This window comes from Protopterus annectens, chromosome 8.part0, assembly GCF_019279795.1.
Source record: "Protopterus annectens isolate FY-2018-M chromosome 8.part0, PAN1.0, whole genome shotgun sequence".
In the NCBI taxonomy this organism is placed as follows: Eukaryota; Metazoa; Chordata; order Ceratodontiformes; family Protopteridae; genus Protopterus; species Protopterus annectens.
Window position 1 is genome coordinate 1559789379 of NC_056741.1, and position 26950 is coordinate 1559816328.

General features: G+C 36.6%; 1 protein-coding gene across 1 annotated transcript in view; it reads left to right on the forward strand.

Annotated features, from left to right (window-relative positions):
• LOC122809546 (neurogenic locus notch homolog protein 1-like) overlaps nt 1-26950 on the forward strand; it is a 2715638-nt gene that overhangs the window by 801184 nt on the left and 1887504 nt on the right. Inside the window, exon 8 of the mRNA XM_044081127.1 lies at nt 11202-11393. Coding sequence (XP_043937062.1) covers nt 11202-11393 — 192 coding nt within the window. The remainder of the gene's footprint in view (nt 1-11201; nt 11394-26950) is intronic.

The window sequence follows — 26950 nt, forward strand, 5'->3', positions numbered from 1 at the left end:
AATCTGTGATTCAGTATCATTCCCTCATTTCCATAGTATTGCCTACTAATGCCTAGTTACAAGTCCCAAACCTAGCCTTCCCCCTTAGCAACCACTCTTCACTGGGCTTGTTGTCTTCTGCCTGCCATTGACTATAATGACAAAATTGTGATTTTGTTGAGAAAGCGTTTTTCAGGGTTTTTCTTTTATTTTCCTGCCGATCCCATTTGCGCACCACTGCCCTACGCTTAAACACACAAAATCGGCCATAAAAATAAAGTTTTTTTTTTTGCAACTGTTTTCCATGCCAATGGCCATATATTTGGCCATTGGCATGCTTTCTACATTATATACACCCTTTATTTGGAGCTGTCATGGCTCCGTTTTGTAGTTTACAGAAATGTACTCAGTTACTAACCGAGTACATTTCTGCAGGTTACGCTAATCCTGCAAGGACGGCTGCCAGCTTACTGGATTGCTAATTTACATCATTTGCATGTTTTTCACCTGCAAATGGGGTAATTAGCATACAGGATCTGTGTCCGTGCAGGAATAGTGCAGAAGCGCTCATGCACATCCTGGGAGCTTGTTCCTGGATCTCTCGGCAGCCATATTGCCACCAGCAGCTCCTGCACTATTCCTGCCCTCCATGCAGAACTTGCTGAATCCTGAGGCAAGCCTTTTGACAACATCAAATTATGTCCTCAAATTTCAAACAAATGTTCATATCTCTAGAACCACAGGGATTATGAAAGAAGTATAAATGGAAAACTCTTTAGCACAAACTATGTTTATTTAGGTTCTAGATCTTAAACCTAATTTTATAAGGTGCAGTAAACACAGTAACTATTACATTTGTAATATTTTGTAAACAACTTACAATGTCTCAGCAACGACTAAAGTTACACACATACTTTCAGCAGCATTTTATTCATCTAGCTGAGAGCTTTCATATGAGGCTGAAGAGTTCAGTCTGTGTTACTTGCTTGTTTTGCTATTTAGAAAAATGTGAAAATTATAACCATATAAATTAATATCATAAAAAGAACAGTTAATATATATTTATTTTACATTTGGTTACCGGGAAAGTCTGACTGGACAGAAGTCCTTTTTTAGCAGAAGCATGAAGAAAAACTCTCCACATATAACAAAGCACATACAATGTAAGAATTATTGATTACAATTACACAGTTACAGAAGTAAGACATTTTCCCTTTTACATCATTTCCCAGATAAAGAACAGGATAAATTACATAATATCTATTAATACCAATTAATATCTATTTACTTGCACTAGATAAATGTCAAATATTGATGCAGTTGAGTTTGTCATTGTGTAAGCATTAAGATGACATCTTTTAAAACTTGTACATAGCATGGTTGTGGAATTATTGTTGCAAATATGAACAACATATTTGATACCTAGAGGCGTCAGTAGGAGTTATCTGCAGAAGAACCTGGAGGTGTCACTCAGATGTAATGAGTTAAGTGATAATTTAAAACAAATCTTATGCTTGTTTTCGATAGTGTGTGTTCATACATTCTTTGGGACCATTTATAAGTGGTTTTACACTCATAAAAAGTTACCACAAGTATTACACGGAACCAATAAACAGCAAGTCATTAACAATAGTGTATGGACTGTTGCTCACATACTTGCAATATGTGCAAAACATACATAACTCCCTTTTAATTTGTTGGAATATCTGACTTGTGTAGCAACTTTGGTACTGTACTCTTCTAAAAGTGCAAGTTGGAAAATTACAAAAATGCACTTTTAATGCTGATATACTGCTAAGAACTCCGGTGCATGACTTAAAATATATTAGCAACCTGTGGTTAGATCCAGATAATAATAGGAAAATGATAGTAGCATTGAAGAATAGCATACATATGGAGAGTTTGTCAAACACTACATACTGAGGTTTTAATTTTTTTTAAATGACTATTCCCCTTTATAGCTTTTCTCTGATTTCCACTTATCCCATCTTTCAATAAGCTCATTCTACCCTGAAATGCATTGCTTTCTCTGGTAGTATATGCGAATAAACCACTCTCTTGTTGAAGGAAGACCTCCTGTCCCAAATGTTCACTACCCGTGACCACCATGGGGCCTTCTCACATGCACAGTTGCATGACCATTTACTAGTTTGTACGTACAAGTCAAATTCTCAGATTTTCTTTTCTACTTAATGCCCATGTTAGGATAAAGTGAACACATTTCATAAGGGGAATGTGGTCTGTTTGCATGAGCAGAGGGTCTGCTGGCAAGTTTGGGTTAGTTTCAAATGTGACTGTTTAGAACCTTGCAAGGAATGGAGACTGATGAGCAAATAGAATGCAGTACTGTGAAGGAAAAGCCTGCATGGAAGTGATCGAACCATGCCCATTTAAGAAAGGTGTACATCATCTGGGTATTTATAAATGGAAAGTAGGGTTGTCTGCATTGTACCAAAAAAAAAAAAAATTAAGAAACAAGAGCAGCACAAAGACCTAAAGGTTTGAGGTAAATAAAGGTCTTCGTGCTGCTCTCGTTTCGTTCTTTTTTTGTTGTTTTTTTTTTTTTTTGTTTGTTTTTTTTTTGTGATTGTCTGCATTGTAATTTGATTCCTGCAACTAATCCATCAGCTGTCACTGGTTATGCTAAATGCCCAAGACATAATAACATTAGGGAAAAGGAAATATTCTTTTTCCCCATCACAAACTAAAAATCTGCGGGATTAATGATTTAGTTTGTGAGATCACTGATGAGGACTATGTGTCCGCAGATAATCTGTGTTAAAAAAATCATCTTGCCAGAAATGTTTCACATACATGTTACTGGCTAGATGGTGTTTTCTTTTGTTATCCTCCACTCCCAGTTATGCACTTTCTCTTTAACTACGTATGACTGAATCCGTATTTTGGAGGAGGACACTAGTATGAGTGCATTCCATCCCAAAAGTGATATGCCCCTGTACACCACCACCACTCTCTCAGAAGGCACAATTTTAATTCCTGAGTGAAGTTTCTGCTTTGTTGTTGCCTAAGTCTACATTTGATTTTTGGGATCTTTCTTCTAAAATTCAATGTTTCATATTTTTTCTGCACTGAATCACAAATTGCCCTGTGACAGACTTTGAATCAAAACCTACTAATTCTTTACATTATATTTCCAGTTCATAACCACAGCTCCTGATTTAGTATCATCTGGAGATTTGATGTAAAAAGAAAATCCAAAGACTTTTTCGTGTTATATTCTAACATGGATATACGTTTAAACACTGAAGTACACAAATCTCAATCCTAAAAGACTGAAAGCCACAACAGTGAAAAAAAATAACACTTATGCTTTTTCTCAGGGGGGCAAGTACCTCCCCTGCACCAATAGGGTTTGCACTCCCCCACAAACCCTACTAATTATATATACCAACTCTGAGATCACTCTACAATCAAGAAAGGACAATTTCTTCAATCCCCACTGTGCACATACGTAACACCAGCAGAAGCAAACAAATGAGTTTGGTTCACTTCTGCCACTGTTAAACATGTTCAAGATTGTGAAAGCTCGATTATATGGAATGTTTCCCATAATTTCCCCTAGTAGTGCTTGTCCTATCATCTGAGATAATCCATCAAACTGTGCTTAAAATTTGCCAACCAGTCTTTGTATGCTTCAGGCTACCTTGTCATCTGTCACATCCTCTTTTCTGCAAGTTGCTTTATTTTGTGGCATCAAAGCAAGTACCTGTTGGTACAAAATATTTTACTAAGGATACTTTTGGAAAATTGCTGATGGGTGATGGTAGGATTACTTCTATTTCACACTGATATAGAACTCAGAAAACATATAATTTAGGGGGCAATAAGTATGTTTAAATCCCTTGAAAATGCTGACCTAATTCATGACCAGTTCCATATCACAGCTGTATACTGATGATATGAGACAGAGGTTGTGGAACAGTTTCTATAAAACAATTATATTTAGTCATTTGTCTCAGAGAAAAGTAAAAATGAAATGGGTGAACAGAGATTCCATTATTTAAATTTTCTTTAAAAATTGTAAATGAAGCATTTTATTTGTCCTTTGTTGACTGAGTTAGTCCCACTAGTAGTTTCTTTTCAGGTGATACTAAAGGTGGAATTTATAGTACAAGGGGAAATTTAGCCAGTAAATTTGGGAACTTCCCCTACTCTTGGTAGTAGAGGGAAGAGTTTGTGTGTGACACAACTGCCTTCCTGTTCCCATTCCAAGCATGGAGGAGGCCCAAAAAGAACAGGGAGAAAATATGGCTGATTCAGCTTTTGCTGAAACTGAAATGAAAGTTGTTGAAAATGCAGCTGAAATGGTAGAATCGCTACCGGAAATGTTCTCAAATGATTTTGGAGGAGAGAAAACATGTTTTCAAATGGAGAAGAGGTCAAGGAGGAAATGGAGGTGAATGCAGAGGTGGAAGTGGATTTGGAGAAAAATTTCCAGAAAAATCTGTTTGCATCAACAGAAACAGTAGAATATGCATTGCTTCAACCCTCCAGTTTGGAGGGTTGCAGGATGATTATCTGGAGGAGATGATAAACCACAGTGAGCCAAAAAGTTGAGCTGCAGTATCCTGGAGTAAGATTATGGAGAAAATGGTAGAAAATGAGCCAGAGAAAGTTCTAGAGAAACAGTCTTATGCTGAAACAGTGAGAGAAACTGCCAAAGAGGAGAGGGAAGAAAAGGAAACAGAACAAATCTGTTGCCTGGGTGAGCAGTAAAAAGGAAGAAGGTTTGGACAGATATGAGGTATAGGAAAATGTTATGGTACTACTGGGTTTTAAAGTTGAAGAGTTAAGAGCTTTCATTTTTATTAACAAAGAAACATTTTGTGACTTGATATTTGAAAATGGGCAGGCTATGGATCATTTTGGTGGGTTTATGAAAAAAAGAAAACAGACTTTCCATGATCAGAATATGTTGTACAACCCTTTTTTTAGACAAACAAAAAAAGAGTTTTGATTCAGTTTAGAATTGAAGTGGAAGCAAAAGAACTGAAAGAACATCTGTTGACAATATGTAAATAGATGGACACTACTAAAATAAATGACAAAAGAAGATTAGGACTGGGGGATGGGAATGTGGAGTAATTTTAAAAATGGTAAATGACAATGTGATACATATACCTAGTATTATTAATGTTCATGGCAATAGAGAGTTTGTGAAGTACACAGGACAACCTAAAATGCAGTATTTTTTGTGGAAAGAATAATCATTTAATTAATGAATGTGACAAAAAAAGATGTTATTTATGTGGTCAGACAGCCCATAATGCAAAGAAATGTGAATTAAATTCTAAAAAAATGTGGCAATGCAGGACATTCAGGGTTACAGTGTGAGACAGAGACACAAGAAAATGAAAAAAAAAGAAATTGTAGAAAAAGAGAAAGAAGAGGATGTTGTACAGGAAATTATACCACAAATGAAAAATGTAGAAGATGCCCATAACATTAAACGAAAAGATAAAGACAAAGAAAAAAATAGATGAGACAGGTGAAGAAGAGTCAGAGTGGCATACTGTATGGTAAAAGGCAAGAACAATTCTATAGGAAAAAGAGTTAAGGAAAAAAGTTTAAAAACATTATGGTAAGAAAAAATAAAAAAGGTGAGGGTTAAAAACATCTTTAATATAACTGTTCAATAAAGCTGAAAATATTAGCTTTAAATGCGAACACTATGAAAAATATGAAGAGAAGAATTAATATTATGTATTGCTGTGCAGCTGTAGATGCTCAAATAATAGTGTTAGAAGACATTAGACTGTTAACAGGAGAAGAAAGGGTACAAACAGAAAGGCTTTGGAATGGTACTATTATTTGGAATATAGGTAAAGAAACATGTTCAGGTATATGTATATTGTGTAAAGAGAATATAAACATATTAGATATAACAATAATAGAACTAGGGAGAATAATAGTAGTTGATCTGAGATGGAAAAGTATATATATATATATATATATATATATATATATATATATATATATATATATATATATAGCCTTATATGCATATGTGACAAAAAAGACAGCGAAGCAACGGTTTAAAAGTATACTTATGTTTCTGTAAACTTGGATATAATAATCGTAGCTGCCTTTAATTGTACCCTAAGGAATAAAAAGAAGGACTGTAATGTTAAAATAGTTACAGAAATTATGAGAAGTGGACAATTAAAGATATGGGGGAATAAACACTGGACATATAAAAGGAATGAAATTAAGAAAGAAATTGTTTACTTTTTAATATCAGAAAGTTTAAACATTACTCAAAAAGGAATACAATATACTGGATTTTCTGATCATGTGGCTATTTGGATAAAAATTCATGAAAATGAGGAATATATTAAAACAGGAAAACTAATAAAAATAATTAATGAAAAATAATTGGATATAGGAGAAAGAAAAGAGCTTATGTAATTATGGAAACAACATATTAGAATGAGACCTTTCTATGAAAATTGGACTATTTAGTGGATACAACTTAAAAAGAATCATAGAAAGGTATTTTTAGAAAGTGTAGAAGAGAAGAGAAAAAGAAAAAAGGGAATACAGAGTATTAACTGAATATTTTTTTAAAGGTTTAATAAAAGGATAGAATATTATATGAAAAAGAGAAGTATACAGAGTCTGCATGTCCTCCTTGCATTCATGTGGGTTTCCTCTGGGTGCTCCAGTTTCCTCCCATGTTACAAAGATGTATCAGGAGCATTTCTCCTTGGGGCTCTGCTGAAAATTGACTTGTTTCAAGTCGCACTTTCCCGATAAACAAATGCTAAATATATAAGCAAAAATATTGCTTACAAGGGAAAAAGAAGTAGCACCATATTTATGTAAAATAATGAAAGATAAAAAATAATAAGAGAATTAAAAAAATGATGAAGGGAAACAAGTTAAGAAGCAAGAAGGAATATATAAAGCAATTAAGAGGTATGTATTAGATTTATATGGCAAAGGAGAAGTGTACATAGTACAAATTTGTGATAGTGAGAGGTTTAGTAAAGAAAACAATGAATATTTAGAGAAAAATAAATATAAAGGAGTTGAATGAGATTATGAAAGATATTAACATAAATTCAACCATAGATTAGATGGGATAGAATATAATATATATAAAGAAAAGGAAGACTGGCAAATATGATTTTTATACAAGTGATGAATGAATGGATAGAAGCAGGGATTAAGTACAAGGAAATTTGTATGGGGGTTTTAAAATACATGTATAAGAAAGTTAATAAAGATGAGATCAAAAATTGGAGACTGATAACGTTAAATCATATGGACTACAACATTTTTATGAGAACAATAGCTAAAAGAATACAATGTAAAATGGAAAGGTTATATGATCAAAATGTGTATGGGAGAAAGGGAAAGGGAAGTCAGGATTTGTTGTGGTTAATAAGAGAAGTAACTGATAACATTATTAATAAAAAACAAGAAGTAAAGCTTATGATAGGTGATGTAAGTAAGGCATATGATAACATCCAGTATGAAGCATTATGGAGAATTTTGCAGGAATACAAGTGACAATACTGGGTAAAATAGTTTATGGTGCAACCATTTATATGTTACCAGTGAGGTATGAAAAATAAATTATTATGACAATATTGTCATTCATTTGGGGGTCGAGACTAAACCCTGTAAAGAGAGAAATTTTATATATGGAAGAAGAGCAGGGGGGCTGGGATTGATAAACCCAATTGTCAGTGCAACATATTTAAATATGTATAAAGTATTAAAAGGAGTTATGAAAGACAATAAGAATTTGGTAGAGACAATAATGTATTGTAGATACAAGCAAATTTGGGAAGGTATGGAAATGAAGAAAAGAAGTATAAGTGTTGCTGATGAAATGAATTAAGTTTATAGTAAATTTGTGTTATGGAAATAAAAAAAAATGTAATGAAAAATAATAGAAAGGAATGGTATGTTAATACTATGAAATTGTTTAATTTTGTTGATCCATGGAAAGAAAAACAAGAAAGAAAAAAGCAATAATGAAGAGATATACAAATTATAAAAGAATTAAAGAATGTAACAATTTTTGTGGAGGCTGTCCATAGGTAAATTACCAGTAAAAGCAAATATGGCATACAAAAGTAAACAAGACACAATATGTAATAAGTGTAAAGAGTTTGAAACTACAGAACATGTATTTTTAAAATGTGAAAGAATTCAAATGTTGTGAAAGGAAGGTGCATAAACATGATTTGGTTAAAGATTATTTGAAATCTGAAATGTTAAATATGGACATGATAGAACACTGTTACTATGGAACAAGATCTCCACAAAAGGCAAAACAATGGACAGAATTATATTTTATGTAACATGGACAATTTGGAATTAGAGATTCAATGAGATCAAATACAATGGAAAATGGGCATTGACAAAAATATTGGAAAAAATATGGTTTTGGTTGTGGGTAAAAGGGTGAGGGGAGACAAAAAAGTTGATGTTTTTAATGTAAATAAAGTAAATATGTGAATATGTAAATATATAAATAATATGAAATGTATGAATGTTTACAAATAACCCTCCCCCCTACTCTTTTTGATATGTTCAGTGGTATCTTTTACATTCACCTGAGCTACCACCATCTCAGGCAGATGGAACATCAGATTAATGCCACATCCAAGGGACAAAATTGTTAACTAAATTGCCTTTCATCTCCATTGTGAGACTTCCCAAGAAGTAGGAAGTAGGGAACAAAAATGTTTGATTTAAAGCATTCATTTTAAATGCATCTCCTTTCATGAACCACAGACTTCCTGAGTCATGGAAAAGAGCCCTGCACAAACAGACTACTTAATATATGAGGTTTTGAAAAAGTATTACCTCTTGCAAACTTAGACTATAACATATATTTCTGGTGCTCTGTTTTGTTTACTTCCTTAATAGCTGAAATTAAAAAAAAAACAAACAAACAAAAAAATAAATAAATAAAAAAGAATCGTCTGCTTTTAGTGGCAGTATCAGACAGTTTGAGGTCATTAGAAACTCAAATTCTGCTAACACAGTGCTGGGCCAGGTATACACCTTGTATGCTTATGGCATGCATTTCAAAATGAAAAAGTATTTTGTACAAACAGATATTAGAATTTAAATTACAGAAAAAATAGTACCATGCTTATTTTACGTTTTTATTTTATTTATTTATTTGCAGTTTGTTAACCAGGAAAGTCCATTGGGCCGATGTGAGACCATTTTCAATGGAGGCCTGAGGAGAAAAGCTCCTAAATACAGTAATTCTATATCTACATTAAAAACTCAAAATTCAGCATTATTATATTTACAGTAATGACAAGGAAGAAATGCAAATAAGTTTCAAATAATATACAATATGAAGAAGACATATAAATCAATAGTTCAACTTGAAATATGCAATCAGCAGTTTTTTTTGTGAAATATGAGAAGATTTGTAGAGAGAAGTAAATATATTGAGCAGGAGTAGGTTTTAGGATGATTTAGAGATGAGAAGGAGTGAAAAAGGGTGGAAAGTGTCAGGCAGGATGGGAGCAGGAGCATTCCCAGAGAGAGGAGAGCTAAGTGTGGAGTAAGGTCTTAAAGGTAGATAGATTCACTTAAATGAATTTTACTTTCAGGATGTGTACTTGTATTAAATTTTATTTGCTTAAGACTGATATTTCAGGAGTGTTTTATTTTCTGTACTGCAAAGGAAACTTATCACGGGACGTGTACCATGAAGGAGCAGGGGCTTTGTATTCTGAAACTGGTGTAAATTCAAAGATCCAGATTATGCCTATATGACTAGAATGTTTTAAATCCAATGAGGTATTGCAGAATGCTGGCTCTAATACAGAAATGCCATGAATAGTTGTTTTATAACTTATCTTGAGGTTTTGCAGCCTCACAGTTAAGGGGGGGGGGGCTCCTGGATATACACCCTAAAAACTCTAATCTGCAACAGAGTAAAATACACTCACTAGAAAAAGCATCCTACCCAAAAGCATATTTTGCAAGATTTCCTGGGACTTCATTTTGGTTAAATAAGCAGTAACTTGTAAGTGGAGAATTTGTTAGCATTGAATATGGAAAGCTGGGCTTCTTGGGAAGGGTGGAAAGGAAAGCAATATGAACATTTAGAGGAAAGAGGGATTGGGTTACAGTAAACAGGCGGAGATTGACTGTTTTTGCATTCAACAGATCTGACCAAATCTTTTGAGTGGAGAAGTTACATAAAAAGGACTTGGGGGGCAGTTTATGTAGAACGCTAGTTGCAGCTGGATGGGATGCACTTATCCCTGGACTGAAGCAGTTCTTCAAGGAGAGATGCAGATGTATATGGTGGGCTGCCAGAGTTTATGCCAAAGTATTGCAAGGCTTTAGTGAGGGTGGTGGTGGGGATACTGCTCACAGCATGCATCAGTGTGCAGTATTAATGGGTGCACCCAAGAATTATATCCAAATATAAACAGAGAAGTAATTAGGTGGAAAATTAAACAGGAAATCATTAACATTTTAACCTAGTAGACTTCATCTGTCCAGCCATAAAATAACTCAGTTTGTCTGTCTGCTTGTTTTAGGTAACAATGGTGGCTAATAACAGCACAGTCTTCCCCACCTGCTTTGTGCTGTGGAGAGAGTTTTAGCAGAGTATATTTATTTAAAAGGATTTATATTTAAGGATTAAATGAAATATAGTCTGTCCACTTTCTAATACAATTGTTAAAAGTATTACTTTTTATTTTTCATTTGTCTGTAGAATTTAGTGTGATTTGAATTTTAATGCTTGCCTAATAGATAGTATTAAATATAAATGTTATTTAGCAACACACACTATACTCCAAAAATCCTAAATTTCAATTTGAGAGTGGAACTTTACAAATGTACCTGCTTTTGTGATGAACAAGTTTTTCTTCATCTGCAGGCACCATGTCCTAGGCATGGATATTGTTAGATACTGTCACACACAATGAAATGTCACTTGCTGCCTGGAACTGTAATTATTGAAAGAAGTTTGTATAGTACGAGGATCCATTTTCATATGTTTACTCTACACAAACAATATAAATAGTTGGGTAGACATTTCAGAGCTTGTTTGATTTTTAAGCAAATGCATTCATTAGTACCATGAGACTTGTGTATCGTTTCTCCTTATAAATACATTTAATCAACCAGCAAAAATAGATAAATATTCATATGAGAGCATTTTTACTTCTTAAGCAAATAATATTTTTCTTTATTTATTGTAGGATACTATTGCCTAGAGGGGACATCAGGAAGACCTGGGTCAGAATTTCTTTGTCCTAAAGGTTTCTACTGTCCTGAAAAGACATCAGAACCTCACAGCAATCCTTGCCCTGCTGGGACATACAATGATCAGCTTGGCCTGGCTATCCAAGGGGGCTGTCGTAAATGTTCAGATGGGCTTATTTGTTCTGAAGGTAAACATTATTTAATTAATACTTTCATTTTAAAGTTATAGACAGTTACAACATTGACAGTTCTCCCAAACACATGAAAGGTAAATGCAGAGTCCTTTGTAAAGCTTAGAAAAATACAATAGTTTCCATAATCTAATTTCATATTTATATAGTAACAAAAATGACATGATTTGTCCTTTGTAGTTATTGTTGTTGTTGTTGTTGTGTCTTTTGGCTTATCCCGGTTAGGGGTCGCCACAACGGAACTCCGGTCCGCTAATGTTTGGTAGTGTTTTTTTACGTGCTGAGTTACCAGCCCTGACGCACAACCTTCAACGAAGTCATGCCCATTCACGCATGCCTCCACACAGAAGACGCTCTAGCTGAGAATCGAACAGGACAACGTCTTGCTGTGAGGCGACAATGCTACCGCAGCACCACTACCGCGATTTTGTCCTTTGTAGTATTCATTTAAAACAGAATTTCTGTAGTCAGACAAACATAAATTACTCAAACAATGAATGGAATATTAGTGTCAGAGTAACAGAATTACAAACCTGAAGATTTTGAGACCAGCAAAGTGAAAGTAGATGAAAATGACTTTTCAGTGGCTCTTTTCCTTGTATATAACCTTGTTTTAAGTTACTAACGCCAAACAAGAATAAGTATCCCCTCCATTCTCATTGCTGAAGTCAAAATTCTGAGTTGCACAGTTCTGAGGTCACTGTATGTTACCTATGTAAAATTACTCAAACAGTATACTGCTTAATAATAGGATTTTTAAATACTTGACTTTAATTCATGAGATTTGGAAGTTTAGTGGGTGGCCACGGTGGTGCAGTGGTTAGCATTGTCGCCTCACAGCAAGAGGTTCTCCAGTTCGATCCTTAGCTGGGGTGCCTTCTGTGTGGAGTCTGCATGTCCTCCCTGTGGTCACGTGGGTTTCCTCCGGGTGCTCCGGTTTCCTCCCACATCACAAAGACATGCTGCAGGTGGATTGGACACTCTAAATTGGCCGTGTGTGTGTGTGCCTTCTGTGGAAGGTTGGGTGCCGAGCTGGCAACTCGACACTGTAAAACTCCACTGCCAATCATGAGCGGACAGGTGATCCGCTGTGGGGACCCCTAACCGGGAAAAGCCGAAAGAAAAAGACTATGTTAGGCAAATGGTCTCCAGCAACTCTGGGACATGCTAATCCCTCGTCAGCTAAACAAGCCCTCAGAGAAGGAGTAAAGCATTAACTCCATGAAAAACTGTTCATTTCACCATAATGCTTGTAGTGAATTTCAGCATTTCTTCTCTTTAGATGTTCATTGTTATCTTACACGAGTTACTAAACCCAGTACAGTATAAATGTATGCATTAGAATTTTCAATGTGTGATGCATCCTATTTTAGGTGTTCTTGAATATCTATTTTTCAGTAACCATTTCTTTAACTGCAAATTATTATTCTTTGGTAAATTTAGATTACTGACACTGATTACTGATTACTCTGGCAAGATTCTGGCCTTTCTGGATGGTGCTGTCTGCAGAATGCATCAGCCTTTCACATGCCTAATGTTTACCACCGATAACTGCTACCAGAATACATTTCCACTGAGATTGCATTACATAGAACTTGGTTTTGTTATGTTTGAGCAGAAAATGATCACTATGTTTTTGCCAAGAAAGTCATAACTTGTTCAACAAATACAATTCACTAATTTTCATCTCTTGCACACTGATAAAACCTGTTTTAGTAAGTTTTCTGGTCCAGGAGACTGTTATTCTTATAAGTGAAGTTGAAGAAAAATCTGACAGTTTCTAATATATGCTTGAACACATGGTTAAAAACATTGAATATATATTTCATCAAGTGTAGATGAAGTATTGCCTTTTTTACTCTAAGGACAATTTCACACAGATTCTCTCTTCAGAAACTGAGTAATTTGTACATGTACATACTTTACTGTGTCAAAATAAAGTCAAGAATGTGTGAAGCATTGCTTTTTGCTACACACCGAGGTAAATTAATTAAGTCTCATTCTTACTGGAGTAATTGAATAATTTGTACCTATGATGTCAGCTCTGTGAAAATAATAATAAGTTAGAGAGGCCTTGTTATTAGTAGCAATTTTGCAACAAACTATGGAGTGGTTTGTATGAGATTGAAGTTTCTGCAATCTTAATATATTTACAATGTACTGGCATCACCTGACTGAAATATTTGTTAAAGGATGAGTCAATTACATATTTGCAGCAAAGTCATTAAAATAGCTTTCTCTTATAGACCAAAGTCCTTAAAATAGCTCTTCAACAGTAAAGACATGAAACTGGTACTGTGCAGAGGCTTTGTTAGTGGAAGAACTCTCTTACTATAGCACCTGGAGGTTGGATTCTCCATTGTCTTTATATAGTGATTATCAGAGTTGTCATTTCATTTGGTATGAGAAGCTAAGTGGTGCATTATCTCTGATCCACTAAGCTGAATAAATTCATAATGCTGCCTGTACAGCTGAACTTGCATAAATGAGGACACACAAACAAATGCGTATGGGAGTATTTCACACACATAGATATATTTGTACTCTCAGGTAGACATCTTGAATCCCCTTAGAGATAATCAATTGGTTTCAGCCTAAGAAGTAGAAAGTTCAGTACAAAATTATTACATCTTACCTGTATATATATATATATATATATATATATATATATATATATATATATATATATATAGGTATATAGATATATATAGACATATACATGCATGTTAAACATTTCTCTCTCTCTCTCTCTCTCTCTATATATATATATATATATATATATATATATATATATATATATATAAAATATATGGGATTTAGCTTTAGTTGGTCAACTAACTCAGATGTTGACATCCTGAACGTAAACCATTTTACATCGAAAATGGAAACATCAACTTCATAGTACGCATGCAGTGAGGCTGCTTCTCGGGACATGCAAATATTACTTAACAATAACATAAAAAACATCCCCCACCCCCCTACTAATTATATATATATACTAACTCCAAGGCTGCACAATCTCCAGGGAAAGGGAATATTCCCCTACCCAGAGATTGTCAATCTTGCACACCTGTCAACTATCTCTAAAGTCAATCAAATGTGGTCAGTTAAACAGATGATGTCCAAAAGCCCTGTCGACCAAACCAGTGTAGAATGGTACAAGGTCTATGGTGTTGTGTGTGTACTGTAGGACTGTACAGGGTCTGTGGTGTGTGTATGTGTGCAGGTGTGCGTGTGCATGCGTGTGCGTGCATGTGTGTGTGCATGTGTGTGCGTGTGTGTATGTGTGTGTGTGTGTGTGTGTGTGTGTGTGTGTGTGTGTGTGTGTGTGTGTGTGTAGTGTAGAACTGTATAAAATCTGTGCTGCTGTGTGTGCACTTTACAGGGTTTGTGGTGTTAATGTGCATACTGTAGGAGTGTATAGTGTCTGTAGTGATATTAATACTGAAGGATTGTAGAGAATTTGTTTTGTGTGCGTAGTGTAGGACTGTACAGAATCTATGCTATGTGGGTACTGTTGGACTGTAAAGAATCTGTGCTGTGTGTGTACTCTACAGGGTCTGAGGTGTTGTGTGTCTTCTGTAGGACTCTACTACATCTGTTTTGTTATTTATGTTCCATACAACTTGAACAATCTATGGCCTTCACAAGGGCTGGGCTGTTACGTGCATTCTGTAGGAATGAGCTGTTTCTGTTGTGTTATTTGTGTTTATCTAGGTACGTACTTACTATAGGTGTATTTAAGTTCTGTAGTTTTGTGTGAATCCTGCAGTCCTACAGTACATACTTACTGTAGGACTGCAAATAGTCTGCCGGTTTGTAGATGAAATCTAAGACTGCATATGGTCTCTAGTATCATGCATGTTCTCAGGGTAGTAGGATAATGCAGGATCTGTGTTGCTACATGTATGCAATAGCATTGTACATGGCCTGTGGTGTTGGTATTATGGTACGTACTGCAGGTTTGTACTGGGTTTAAGGTATTATGTATGCACTGCAGAAATGTACAAGGTCTTTAGAGTTAGGTGTGTACTACAGGATTTTATAGGATTTGTAGTTTTACATCTGTATTGTGGCATTCCAAAGAGCTATGGTGTGTGTTATGCAGAAGAACTGTACAGGATCATTGGTGTTGTGTGTACCACTGGAATATACATGGTCTGTTATGTGTGTACTGTAGGACGGTAGTGGATCTATATCCTATGTATGTGACTCTACAGACATGTTTACTTGTATGGCTGTACAGGATCGCTGGTGTTATGTGTATAAATGCAGGGCTGTAGATGTCAGTAGGATTATGTGGGTAGTGCAGGACTGTACAGTGCTGTATTAACTACAGGACCAGACAAGATCGTGGCTACTATTGGACTGAACTGGTCAAGGTCTGTGTTAATATGTGTTACTATAGGACTTGCAGGATATGACATATTATATTTGTATTGTAGGACATTGCACGGTCTGGGGTGTTATGTAGTTTTGGGATATACAGTGTGGTATTATTTATGTATTATTGGACAGTAGAGGGCCTGTGGTATGCATGTTTTGCACAACTGCACAGGGGCTGTAGTGTTATGTGTCTACTTTACAAATGAGTACTTTAGGAATGTACTTTTGGTGTTATGTGTAATGTAGAATCGCTGAGCATTTGTGGTCTTATCTTTGTACTGTAGGAGATTGCATGTTTGAAGTATTGTGTGTAGTGTAGGAATGCACAGGGTCTGTGGTGTTACCTGCAAGTTGTGGAACAGTATAAAGCATGTGGTATTAAGTCTGTAGTACTGGGTTATCAATTTACTGCAGGAATGTATAGGGTTTGTGGTTTTATTTGGTACACCTGTGTACACTGTAGGACTGTTCAATGTGTATGGTGTTTTATGCACTTTGTGCTTGTACACAGTCTGTGGTATTGTGTATAATATAAGATTGTACATGGACTCTCTTGTTTGTATGTACTATGACTGTACAGGATATGTGGTGTAATGTGAGTAGTGTGGGCTTTACAGAATGTAAGTTGTATGTACAGTACCACTGTGCATTGTTGGTGGTGTTGTGTGTACTATAAGACTGTACATTGATATGTGTATGCAATGTAAGACTGTATAGCCCTATGGTTCAAATGTAACATTAGAGTGTCTGTTCTGTATGTTTTATACGAAATTTACAAAGACCCCATTGTTATCTGCATACTGTAGGACTGTATATGTTCTCTGAGATTATGATTTGATTAGGTGAAGAGATTCTTAATTTGATATGGTTTTGAAAAATTTTGGTAATGGTGATTGGGCTCATCTGAGAGGGGATTTATTATTTACTGGGATTAAGAAGTTGATACCTTTCTAAAATATTTGGGCTGTTACCAGTGTATGACAGAAGTAGTAGTATTAACACTTTTCCATTTGGGACCAAATTAGCTGCTTATTGTGGACCTTGGGACTTACTTTAAAGGGGAATACTTGGATTTTGCTATTGCTTTATCCATCACGGGGGTGGCAACCCACTTTGTGGATTTTTTACTTTTTCATAACAGAAGCTTTGCAGTATGTTCATTGACTGGCTTCATAGTAGTTTCACTGACTGGCTTTGCAGTAAGTTCACTAGCTTTACAGGCAGTTCACTGACTGGCTTTACAGCTGGTTCACTGACTGGCTTTACAGGCAGTTCACTGACTGACTTTACACGTGGTTCACTGACTGGCTTTACAGGCAGTTCACTGACTGACTGATTGCTTAACACTCCTTGCTTTACATTCTGTTATGTTTGACTTTATGCCATGTCTGGCTGAGGTGCTCACTGCTGCCTACAGAAGAAGAAAGCAAACTATTGGTTCCCCATCTTGGATAAAACCTGGTGCTGATTTTGAACCTTGGGGATTTACTTTGATAGAAAATATTTGGATATGTTGCTGCCTTGCCTCTTGCAAACAGAAAGGTGGCTAACATGCAATTTCCGTTTTTTTTTTTTTTCCTTTTTGTTAAAGGAAGCTCACTTGTGGGTTTTGTTAACATTTTATGGTGAGTTCAATGCCACTACATTACCCTGAACTTAAAGAAGAAGGCAGACTGCTGCTTTTCTTTATGGTACCAAACTAGCTGCTGGTCTGGACCTTCTGGTAGGATAGATACTTTTCACAAAGTATATGGAACTTATGTAATGAGTTCCATCTCCATACCAAAGTAACTCCCTTAATCCCTTAAAAGCCAGCCTTTAATGACTGGATGGGTATTTAAAAAGTCACCTGTGGGCCATCGTCTCAGGCCCTTACAGAAAGAAGTAACAGGTAAGTGGATTTCCAAGGCCTAGGCTTCTAATGGTCTGCTGGACTAATTGCTATGAACCTATGAACCTATCTATCCACCTAGCATTGTTAAACTACATTTTTGAGGTTTATAATGATCTTTTTGCAGGTGTTTAATGTTTTATATTTTTGACTTAAGTAGCAGACTTTGTTTATAATGGGATCATATTTTATCCCTAAAGGTAATAAAGGATTTGAATGACTCTGTTAATCACAGTGGCACTGTATGTTTTATTCTGAAAGACTTCAAGAGGTTTAGAGTATCTTGACACCTTAAATGTTTTTTTGTGAAGTGTTAATACAGTGTCTTGTTTAGGCAGATCATCTATATTACTGGCTGGCTAGAGGATGATGTTATGATTTGAAAAATGCTTTCAGGAGAGTCTTTTGGCAGTAACAGTGCATATCATTTTTTTACATCACTCTTTTAAGGTGCATAGATATTCATTATTAATTATAAACAGAATATATAATGGTATTTGTAATGTTAGATTTTATATGGATAGAAGAGAAGGAACATGAAATCACTGACTTTACATACAATAATAGAGTCTAAATCATTTTAAGGTCTTGCTAGACAAGTGGTTTAGTCATTGATATGCAAACCTTAGAGACCCAGATGCAAAGTCCTTGGCAACCTCATCTGAGGTTGTGACTCTGTTTTTCTGAAAAACATTGTAAAAGAATCAATAATATATTTAGCATCAGGTGTCAGATATCATTGTTTATGTGATGATCACCTGATCTGCCGTCAAGATGCCACAATATGTATGATCTTTGAATTTAATGATGAGAACTCTAAGGTGCTTTGTCTAAGGGATGAAAGTTTGATTTCACAACTTCAAATTTGAGAGAAGGTGAAGTTTTAAGGATGGAACTAATTAAGTTCATCACTTTCATAAAAGTTAGGTTTTTAGGCCAGTGAATTATAACTATTTTTCGATTAATGAAGGATGCCTTATAGTACTAAATTATCTTAGTTTCCCCTCTGATGCTGTGCTGTCCAGGCTCCAGAACTTGCCCCTTCTACATTTTTGTTGTTGCTCGGGCTCCTACCAATCCCGCCCTAACCTCCTGAAAATCTCCCCTAAACTATCTGGATAAGAACCGGCTATCAGACACCAAATCCAAAGCTGTAAGGCCATTGTGCTCCCTGAGTTTTTCCTCAGCAAGGACTATTAAGAAAATTTTTGTTGTTGCTCGGGCTCCTACCAACCCCGCCCTAACCTCGTGAAAATCTCCCCTGAACTATCTGGATAAGAACCGGCTATCAGACACCAAATCCAAAGCTGTAAGGCCATTGTGCTCCCTGAGTTTTTCCTCAGCAAGGACTATTAAGAAAATTTTTGTTGTTGCTCGGGCTCCTACCAACCCCGCCCTAACCTCCTGAAAATCTCCTCTGAACTATCTGGATAAGAACCGGCTATCAGACACCTAATCCAAAGCTGTAAGGCCATTGTGCTCCCTGAGTTTTTCCTCAGCAAGGACTATTAAGAAATTTTTTGTTGTTGCTCGGCCTCCTACCAACCCCGCCCTAACCTCCTGAAAATCTCCCCTGAACTATCTGGATAAGAACCGGCTATCAGACACCAAATCCAAAGCTGTAAGGCCATTGTGCTCCCTGAGTTTTTCCTCAGCAAGGACTATTAAGAAAATTGTTGTTGTTGCTCGGGCTCCTACCAACCCCACCCTAACCTCCTGAAAATCTCCCCTGAACTATCTGGATAAGAACCGGCTATCAGACATCAAATCCAAAGCTGTAAGGCCATTGTACTCCCTGAGTTTTTCCTCAGCAAGGACTATTAAGAAAATTGTTGTTGTTGCTCGGGCTCCTACCAACCCCGCCCTAACCTCCTGAAAATCTCCCCTGAACTATCTGGATAAGAACCGGATATCAGACACCAAATCCAAAGCTGTAAGGCCATTGTGCTCCCTGAGTTTTTCCTCAGCAAGGACTATTAAGAAAATTTTTGTTGTTGCTCGGGCTCCTAACAACCCCGCCCTAACCTCCTGAAAATCTCCCCTGAACTATCTGGATAAGAACCGGCTATCAGACATCAAATCCAAAGCTGTAAGGCCATTGTACTCCCTGAGTTTTTCCTCAGCAAGGACTATTAAGAAAATTGTTGTTGTTGCTCGGGCTCCTACCAACCCCGCCCTAACCTCCTGAAAATCTCCCCTGAACTATCTGGATAAGAACCGCTATCAGAAACCAAATCCAAAGCTGTAAGGCCATTGTGCTCACTGAGTTTTTCCTCAGCAAGGACTATTAAGAAAATTTTGTTGTTGCTCGGGCTCCTACCAACCCCGCCCTAACCTCCTGAAAATCTCCCCTGAACTATCTGGATAAGAACCGGCTATCAGAAACCAAATCCAAAGCTGTAAGGCCATTGTGCTCCCTGAGTTTTTCCTCAGCAAGGACTATTAAGAAAATATTTGTTGTTGCTCGGGCTCCTACCAACCCCGCCCTAACCTCCTGAAAATCTCCCCTGAACTATCTGGATAAGAACCGGCTATCAGACACCTAATCCAAAGCTGTAAGGCCATTGTGCTCCCTGAGTTTGTTCTCAGCAAGGACTATTAAGAAAATTTTTGTTGTTGCTCGGGCTCCTACCAACCCCGCCCTAACCTCCTGAAAATCTCCCCTGAACTATCTGGATAAGAACCGGCTATCAGACACCAAATCCAAAGCTGTAAGGCCATTGTGCTCCCTGAGTTTTTCCTCAGCAAGGACTATTAAGAAAATTTTTGTTGTTGCTTGGGCTCCTACCAACCCCGCCCTAACCTCCTGAAAATCTCCCCTGAACTATCTGGATAAGAACCGGCTATCAGACACCAAATCCAAAGCTGTAAGGCCATTGTGCTCCCTGAGTTTTTCCTCAGCAAGGACTATTAAGAAAGTATGTGTACTCCTGTAAATGTTTGCTACTTCTAAATTTGATTCTATCAGGTCGCAGTGCACTCCCCTGCCAGGCTAGCCAGCAGCCACTACCCCCCTCTTTTGCTGCTTTCATCTCCTAGTTACCACCTTACTTTTTACCCCCTCTTTACTGCTCCTATTCTAGCTCTCACCTTATTCTTTCCCCTTCCCTGATCCTGATAGCCCCCTCCCCCTTTACCTGTTCCTCTCCCTGGGGTCACTGCTATTTTAGACCATCTGAACACTTGGGGGTGCTCCCCTACCTTTCCACCGTCACTACTTCCTTACCCCTCCTTCCTCTTGTCCACTAAACTGGCCCTTTAACTCCTTTCCTCTGCTCTCTCCCTCACTGCTGTCCTAGATTTACCTACCCACTCTTAGCTTATACTGCCCTCCTCTACCCTTTTTCCTTGGAGTTTTTTTCTTTTTTTTTTTTTAACGTCTCACTCTGTCCCTCTCCTCTGCATCTACCCTCCACTCCACTTCTCTGTAGATCTTTCTTCCCATTTTACTCTCTGCGAGACTTACCTTAGTCTATTCACTCCTTACTGATTGTCTTCCTCTCTTTCTCCTCCTCTGACACTACAGTCATCCAATACGCTGATGACTCCACCCTAGTTTGTTCTGCCTCCAACCCTTCTGAACTTCTGTCCAAAACTCAAAAAGCTTTCTCCACTACTGAAAAGTGGATGCACCAAAACCATCTCTCCCTTAACTCCAATAAATCTAAAATACTAATTTTCCTTCCTACCAGGGCATCTTCCTTTAACAAAAACTCGTTCAATGTCCAAAGCCTAACCAACACTCCTATAGAAGTGGTCCCTTCCGCAAAACTCCTTGGCATCACCATTGATGAACAGCTCAAATTTGATCTCCACATTCAACAAAACATAAAGAAAACCCACCAAAATTAGGTATGCTCTACAGGAATAATCAATTTCTTTCTAACTCCTCTAGGCATACCTTAGCCATCACCTACCTCCTCCCCTCTCTCCTTTATGGTGCCCCACTTCTAACTAATCTTTCTGCTTCCAACACCTCAAAACTCGAAGCTTGCTATAATAAGATCTCTAAATTTGCCACCAAATCCAAAACCTGTGCTCACCACTGCCATGCCCTACAATCTCTAAACTGGTTAGAACTTGCCTAACTACCTTGACTATCTCCAACTAACTACCGCTCACAAATTAATATTTTATCCAGAAAAATGCCCTGCCTTATCTAACATCCTTCCCCCTTACATCCCTAACCGATCTCTGAGATCTGAACACCAAAACCTAATCTCCATTCACAAACCTAAGCATCCCGCTGGCCAGCTCCTACTCTCCTTCTCTCTTGGTAGAAAATGGAACTCCCTCCCACCTTCTCTTAGGACCATCCCTAACTCTGATTCTTTCAAGACCCATCTTTTCTTACACTTATCCTCCAAATGGAAATGTCCTTGCTTTCACCCAGTATAAATTCTAGAAACTTTCTCCACCTTGACCTCTATTCTCTAGCACCAATCTACTATATACTCTCTTAATTTCATTCTATGATCCCCCTATATGGTTATAGCTAACTTTCAGTGGACTGTAAGTATGTAAATACTGTTCATATGTAGCAAAAAAAAAAAAAAAAATATTTAACTTTTTTTTTCTTTGCAGACTCTGCATCTTGGACATTGTACTTTTATGATTGTATTTTATGTAATCCTTACTGTATTGCCTACTACTGCATCTCACATACTCTTAACTGTTTGTGACATTGTATTATCATCCATTACTGTATGTAACCTTGATTGTACTGTTTTTGGAGCTTTTCTCCCCGGGCCTCCACTGAAAATGGGTACTTCTTGGCTCAGTGGACTTCCCCGGTAATCAAACTGACATAAATAAATAAATAAATAAATGTTTAGCCAAATTTTCTTGATAAAACACAACATCATCTGCATACAAGGTGGTTGAGATCTGTTCATAGCTGAATGACACGTTATTTGTAAGCCTAAGGATCAGATACCATTTTCTCATTGGGGAGACCATTAGAATGTTTAATAGTCATTATTGTTGCAACACCAGTAATGTTTTATTAGTGTGTAATGGCAGGGGATGCTCTGTGAGTTAGCAATTTACATTGATTAGCTACCGATCTGGTTGATTTAGAAAAATGAAAAAGGTTAGAGTGAGAAAAGAAATAATAGCAGTTGCATGTTTTGTTATATGATTAATACATGTGAGTGATGAAACTCTTAGTACCAATGCTGTTTTATAAAGTTGTCTGACTTTACAGATTACCAGTTTGTATGTTTGTTCTTCAGCCCCAATTTCCTCGGCCCAAAGAAGAATATTTGTGTAAGGAAAGGATACTGTTGTGATGTGCAGACCTTACTTTGAGGTAACTCCTGCAGTGCAGGTCATGCTACTAAGGTATGCACCAGTGTGATAAATGATGGGACGCTAGGTGAGAGAATAAAGGCTTATAAGGATGGTTAACCAGTTATTATACATGCAATGAAGGTGAGAATTACAGGTGAATACAGACTTTATATCTATCTATATATATATATATATATATATATATATATATATATATATATATATATATATATATAGATATATATATATATATATATATATATATATATATATATATATGTATATATAGATATATACACATATATATATATACACATATATGTATATGACGTTATGAAGTATTCGAACAACATATGTTCAATACTTCATAGTTCGGTAGAGTTAACGTTATCATTGAGAATGGACTGTGCATTCACAATTATAACGTTCGCTCATGTAAGGGATCGCGGTACAGTGCGGTTAGGGAAATACAGCCCTTTCCTCACTGTAGTGCGATCTCGGAGTTGGAATATTAAGTTAGGGGGTTGTGGGGGGCAGGGGGGCTTGCCCCCCTGCATAGATGTGAGTTTAGGCTAGTTAGGTAGGGAGTTAAGGGAAGGGTGGGAGTGCTGTTGATTGTCGAAAATGTCGCTCGTGACATTTTCGACAATTAACAGTTGTTTTCGATATTAGGTGCATACGGAAATGTTCATTTCCGATGTTGAAATTCGAAGTTTCGTACACGTTTTGTTTTTATTTTCAAATTTTTTATAGTAAACCATATACATATATATATATATATATATATATATATATATATATATACTAGCTGTACCCGGCCACGCATTGCTGTGGCTCAGTCTGGTTAAATGGAAAAGAAAGAAAAGAGAAAGTGCACGTTTCTAATATGTTTAATTTCACAATGCTTGTGGGTATACAATATTTTTTGTTGTTCCATTGTCTGTGCAAATATAGAGATTGTCTGGTTTGCCGACTCTTGAACATGCAACATATAATTGTCCATGTCAGAAGCAATCCGTGTGTAGATCTAAACCGCACAATTCTAAAGATTGGCCCTGAGCTTTGTTGATGGTGATTGCAAACGCCAATCGAATTGGGAATTGCAATCTCTTAAATTGAAATGGCATATCCGTTGGAATCATAGGAATGTGAGGAATGAGGACATGCATGAGCCTTTGAAATGTCCTGTCAAGATTGTTGCTTCCATGACGTTGCTCATTAATTTTTTTACTGCAAGCCGTGTGCCATTGCAAAGCTTTGGCTGGTTGATATTTTGCAACATGATAATTGTCATGCCGATTTTCACTTGCAGTACGTGCAGTGGCATCCCTGGCAGATCGAGTGAATTCAAAAATTCTGTTGGCTAATTAACCGCTTCATCTGCTTCCACAACAGTGTCGACGGACTTGTATGTGACTGCCTCGCTTTGAATGTTAGACTGAATAATATTAAGTTTGTAGACGTCTTTGTTCTTGGCCGCAAGAATAGCTCGTTCAGTCAGCCAGTTGTGATTCTTATAATTGGTTTGAATATTGGGAAATACTTTTTCAACCAATTCTTCTTTTGACGTCACTAAATTGCAGAAGTTATGAGGCAATGAAATTCGTCCTGAGGTTAGATAAACCGACACCTTTCCATTCCCAATTTCCAGCAATTGATGTGAGAATATCTCAGCTGATCGATCGTTTTGCAGCTGGACACGCATATTTGTAGTTAATTTTAACGTCTTTACGTGTCGCCACAAAGTAGAGTATTTCAGGCAAACATTTATTTCGTCTGCTGGTGTCGATCGAGGATAACGAAGCAGATCTGAAGCTGCAGAACGCGATCGCCGTGCTCGCAACCGTGCATCCTCAAGTCTGGCTGCACGTCGCTGTGCTGCTTCCTCGGCATGTATTTTAGCCATTCTTTGTCTGTTTCACTCGTTTACTGATGCCCGTTCTTCCTCAGTTTGATTTGCAATTACTCGTCGCACTACTTCCACTCCACGAGTACGACGACCTAAGTTTGATCTTCTGCGAGGCATTATTTGGATGAACTAAAGCAGATCGATTGCACTGAAAAAGAAATAAGAAAGTTATAAGAAAAACATATAAAATTGCATATTTGTATACAAATATATAGAATCCATAGTAGGTATATAAAAACACGCGCGTATTCGAATGCAATGTGTGACATCTATATAATAGTTGGTATATAAAAACATGCGCGTATTCGAATGCAACATTGTGTGAAAATTTCAAAGCAATCAGTGAAGAACTTTCAGAGATTTAAGATTTTGAACAAATGAACATTTACATTTATATATATATATATATATATATATATATATATATATATAGGGGTCTACCTGACAACACTGGCACATCACAACACCAACAACGAAATCACCGACACCACATAACCGACAGTTCACAAACACGAAACCTCACATGCCCGACAACGAAATCACCGACACCACATAACCGACAGTTCACAAACACGAAACCTCACATGTCCGACACACCATAATAATGACAATCAACAAACAAAACAAATCCCCTGTCCAAAAAGCACACACACAACACAAGCACACCAAAATCCTTACAAATCCACACTAAACCTCACATACACAACTATCTACAACCTTAACCCAAACCCTAACCCTAAGGTCCGTCACTATCGCACACTCACCTAACCTGCGCCCTAACCCTAACTCACTTAACCTGCCCCTAACCCAAAGACTATCACTACCGCACACTTACCTAACCCGCGCCCTAACCCTAACTCACTTAACCCGCCCCAACCCAAAGACTATCACTACCGCACACTTACCTAACCCGCGCCCTAACAATAACTCATTTAACCCACCCCTATCCCTACAGACCGTCAATATCGCACACTTACCTTACTCGCACCCTAACGTCCGTCATGACCGCATACTTACACAGCCTTTTCCCATGTCGGTGTTCTCAGCGTCGGTGTTTTCATCCATCGGACTTCTCAGTTGTCGATCTTCTGGCGTCGGTGTTCTCAGTGTCGGCGTTCTAAGCTGTCGACGTTGTCAGGTAGACCCATATATATATATATATATATATATATATATATATATATACACAGAGAAAACCACGATCCACACTTTGTTGAAATGCAAAGAAACAGAAGTTCTTTAATACAATAATCCTTTAACAATCAGTTGGTTGAGCGCTTTCATGTATAAAATACACTTCATCAGAACGAAGTAAAAACCTGAAAAAACAGTTTATATAGTTAAAAAAACGCCAAAATTAATTGAATAAATGCTACACCCTCTCCGTTTTCTTAAAAAAACAGTATACAATTGCACTAAATAGTACACTAAAAAACTCATAATATTATATAACCCTAAATTCAACAATAGCTATATTTTTTATGTAAAAATAAGTCAGTTAAAAAACATCTAATAGTTATTGAAACAAATGAAGTGGTAATATACTAGATGTAAAACAACAACTTGACACTTATGCAAACCACAGAAATTCGTATTAGTAAAAAACTACATGGAAAAAATAACAAAACATAACTGATATTAATATAGAACATACCCAAAACATAATATGAATGAAAATTCATAACAATAAACTGCATATGTTGTTAAAGTAAAAACTATAGCTTTCATAAAATTGTTTCTTTGTCCAGAAGTGGTATGTAATGTGTAGTCTCAAATAAGTATTGTATAAGTGGAAATATAATTAATTTAAAAAAGTTTTTTTTGTGTAGTAACCTTAAGTAGTTTTTTACTAATACGAATTTCTGTGGTTTGCATAAGTGTCAAGTTGTTCTTTTACATCTAGAATATTACCACTTCATTTGTTTCAATAACTATTAGATGTTTTTTAACTGACTTATTTTTACATAAAAAATATAGCTATTGTTGAATTTAGGGTTATATAATATTATGAGTTTTTTAGTGTACTATTTAGTGCAATTGTATACTGTTTTTTTAAGAAAAAGGAGAGGGTGTAGC